The sequence below is a fragment of the Gastrolobium bilobum genome, unplaced genomic scaffold (assembly GCF_033153095.1).
Source record: "Gastrolobium bilobum isolate Gb01-03AN ecotype WA unplaced genomic scaffold, APGP_CSIRO_Gbil_v1 utg55888, whole genome shotgun sequence".
Lineage (NCBI taxonomy): Eukaryota > Viridiplantae > Streptophyta > Magnoliopsida > Fabales > Fabaceae > Gastrolobium > Gastrolobium bilobum.
The window spans coordinates 23,649-26,434 of record NW_026898022.1 but is presented as its reverse complement, the minus strand read 5'-3'; the positions used below and the strand labels follow the sequence as shown (position 1 = coordinate 26,434).

The window sequence follows — 2,786 nt, the reverse complement described above, 5'->3', positions numbered from 1 at the left end:
TTGGATTAAGCCTCCTTTGAGGTTGTCTCACTGGCTGAACCTCATCTTCCATGAGGATTTTATGTGAACAGAATGAGGGATTAATACCCTTTAAATCAGAAATAGACCACCCTATAGCAGTCTTGTGTTCTTTCAACACCTCAACCAGTTTTGTCTCTTGTTCAGAAGACAATCCCTTGTTAATGAAAACAGGGTAAGTCTCCTTCTCACCCAAGAAGATATACTTGAGAGTTTCTGGAAGCTCCTTCAACTCTACCTTTGGTGTACCATCTTCCTTGTCAGAATCTTTCATTTCAAGGACTTCAAATAACTCATTTTTTTCTTCCTTGAAAGGAACCATTTCATGCACCTGAAGCTCTTCCTCAGATTGTTGAATGGAAAATACTTCTTCTTCCACCACTTGATCTAGAATATCAAGACGAAAGCAACCGCCTTTATCAGAAGATTGTTTCATAGAGTCAAAAACATTGATGGTGATAGTCTCATCATTCATTCTTAACTCTAACCTGCCATTCTCAACATCAATCATGGCTCGAGCAGTCGCCAAGAAAGGTCTTCCCAATAATAAGGGCATTTCAGTACCCTCTTCCATATCTAATACTACAAAATCAGCTGGAAAGATGAACTTATCCACCTTGACAAGCACATCTTCAATAATACAACTTGGTCTCCTCAAAGATCTATCAGCAAGTTGTAGAGAAACCATAGTGGGTTTTAACTTAGTAATTCCCAGAGATTTGCAAACAGATAACGACATCAGATTAATACTTGCCCCAAGATCACATAGAGCTCTGCCAACATCAGTGTTACCGATAGCAATTGGAATATTGAAGTTTCCCGGATCACTGAGTTTAGGTGGGAACTTCTTTTGTATAATGGCACTACACTCTTCAGTGAGTGTTACTGTTTGACACTCCTGTAGCTTATGTTTCCATGACAACAAGTCCTTCATGAATTTTGCATAATTTGGCATGCCAGCCAAGGCTTCAGCAAAAGGAATATTTATATGCAGCTTCTTGAAGATATCCAAGAATCTTGCATACTACTATTTCTGAGCGTCTTTTTTAAACCTTTCTGGGTAAGGTGCCATAGCTCTCACATTCTGGCTTCAGCTCGAATTTCTTTTTCTCAGCAACAGTTATTTGTGGCTCCTCTTCCTCACCTTTTTGAACAGGTGTCTCAACATCAGAAGGAATAACCACTTCTTCTTCTACCTCCTTACCTTTTCCAATAGCGTCCGCATTTCCGGTTGGCTTTGTTGGAGCTGCCACCACCTTGCCACTTCTTGTAGTTATAGCCATAAAATCATCCTTCAGATTAGTAACTATATTGCTAGGGAAAGTGCCTGGAGTTCTTTCGGCCATCTGTTTAGCAATCTGGTTTTCCAAATTTCTGATAGAGGCTTGTGTGTTTCTAGTGTTTGCCCGAGTCTCTTCCATAAAAGCATTGGAGTGTTGGGCCATTTGTCCCACTAGCTTCTCTAACTCAGAAGGTTCCTTCGGTTGAACTGGCGGTGGCTGCAAATAGTTATTGAACTGGCGGCCATTTGTTCCCAGAAGGAAAATTATGAGTTCTTGGAACATTTTATGGAGAGGGTCTCTGATCATACCACACACCATTTATATGTACCTGCTGAGGAGGATCATCGGCTAGCAGAGTAGGACATTCATTGGATTCATGATCTTCCTTGCAATATTCACAGACAACTGCTGCAGCTTGAGCTTGAACGCTAGAAAATTGCATCTTATCAAGCCTTGATGTCAAGTTTGCTACCTGCTGAGATAACAAACTATTTTCAGCCATCACCACATCAGTGCCTTCCAGTTTAAGAATACCTCTTTTAGCCTTGGATGACAACGCTTGGTTTTCGTTGGCAGCCATCCTCTCAATCAACTCAAGAGTCTCATTTGCTCTTAGAGTTTTAATAGTGCCCCCTGCTGCACCATTTAGCACCATCCGAATCTCAGGTTTGCAACCATTGAAAAAGATTCTAACCTGACTACCAGCAGTCAAGTTATACTGAGGACACCTTCTCGTCAAGTCCTTGAACCAGTTCCATACTTCACACATTGATTCACCCTCTGATTGAGTGAAATTGGTGATATCATTCACCATCTGGTTATACTTCTCCATCGAGAAGAACTGAGCAAAGAACTTCTGTGATAAATCATCCCAGGTTGAGATGCTTGCTGCAGGCTGCTTTTCCAACCAACTAAGAGCCTTTCCTTTAAGAGCAAAAGGAAATAGTCTCAGCCGAACTGCATGATTAGACACTTGAGGATGTTTTGTAGAATCACAGATCATCGGGAATCTGTTTATGAATCTATGACGGTCTTCATCATCCTCTCCACCAAACTGCTCTCTCTCCACCAGTCGAATATTATCGGACTTGAGCTCCCAATGATTGTTGCCCATTTCAGGATGAACAATGCTCGCATTGGGTCTGTTGAATAATGGAGTCATAATAGTGTCCATGAGTGGATTGTCAGCATCATTGTTGTTTGTCATTTTATCTTCTTCTACCAGAATATCTAACTCGTTGAATACAAGTTTCTTCCGAGCAAATTTTCTGTTTTTCTTCTCTGTTTTTGTGATCTCCAAATCAAGTGGAAACTCGGGCTCTTTATCTCGCATACAACTTAGAAAAGAGATTAGTAGCACTTGCTCCAAATATCACAAAAAATTCAAAAATAAAAATAAATATCCAATCTTAAAATCAAAATCAATTGATATAAGAAACGCCAATCCCCGGCAACGGCACCAAAAACTTGATGCTCTCTGGCAAG

At 40.6% G+C, this 2,786-nt stretch overlaps 1 protein-coding gene across 1 annotated transcript; it reads right to left on the bottom strand.

Moving 5' to 3' along the window:
- Positions 1–1,064: 1,064 nt before the first annotated feature.
- LOC133312275 (uncharacterized) lies at positions 1,065–2,508 on the bottom strand. The gene is made up of 3 exons (XM_061513450.1): positions 2,126–2,508; positions 1,630–1,990; positions 1,065–1,517 (listed from the first exon to the last, which is right to left on the bottom strand). The coding sequence occupies exons 1-3, from the start codon at positions 2,506–2,508 to the stop codon at positions 1,065–1,067; spliced, it is 1,197 nt and encodes a 398-aa protein (XP_061369434.1).
- Between the last annotated feature and the right edge of the window lie 278 nt (positions 2,509–2,786).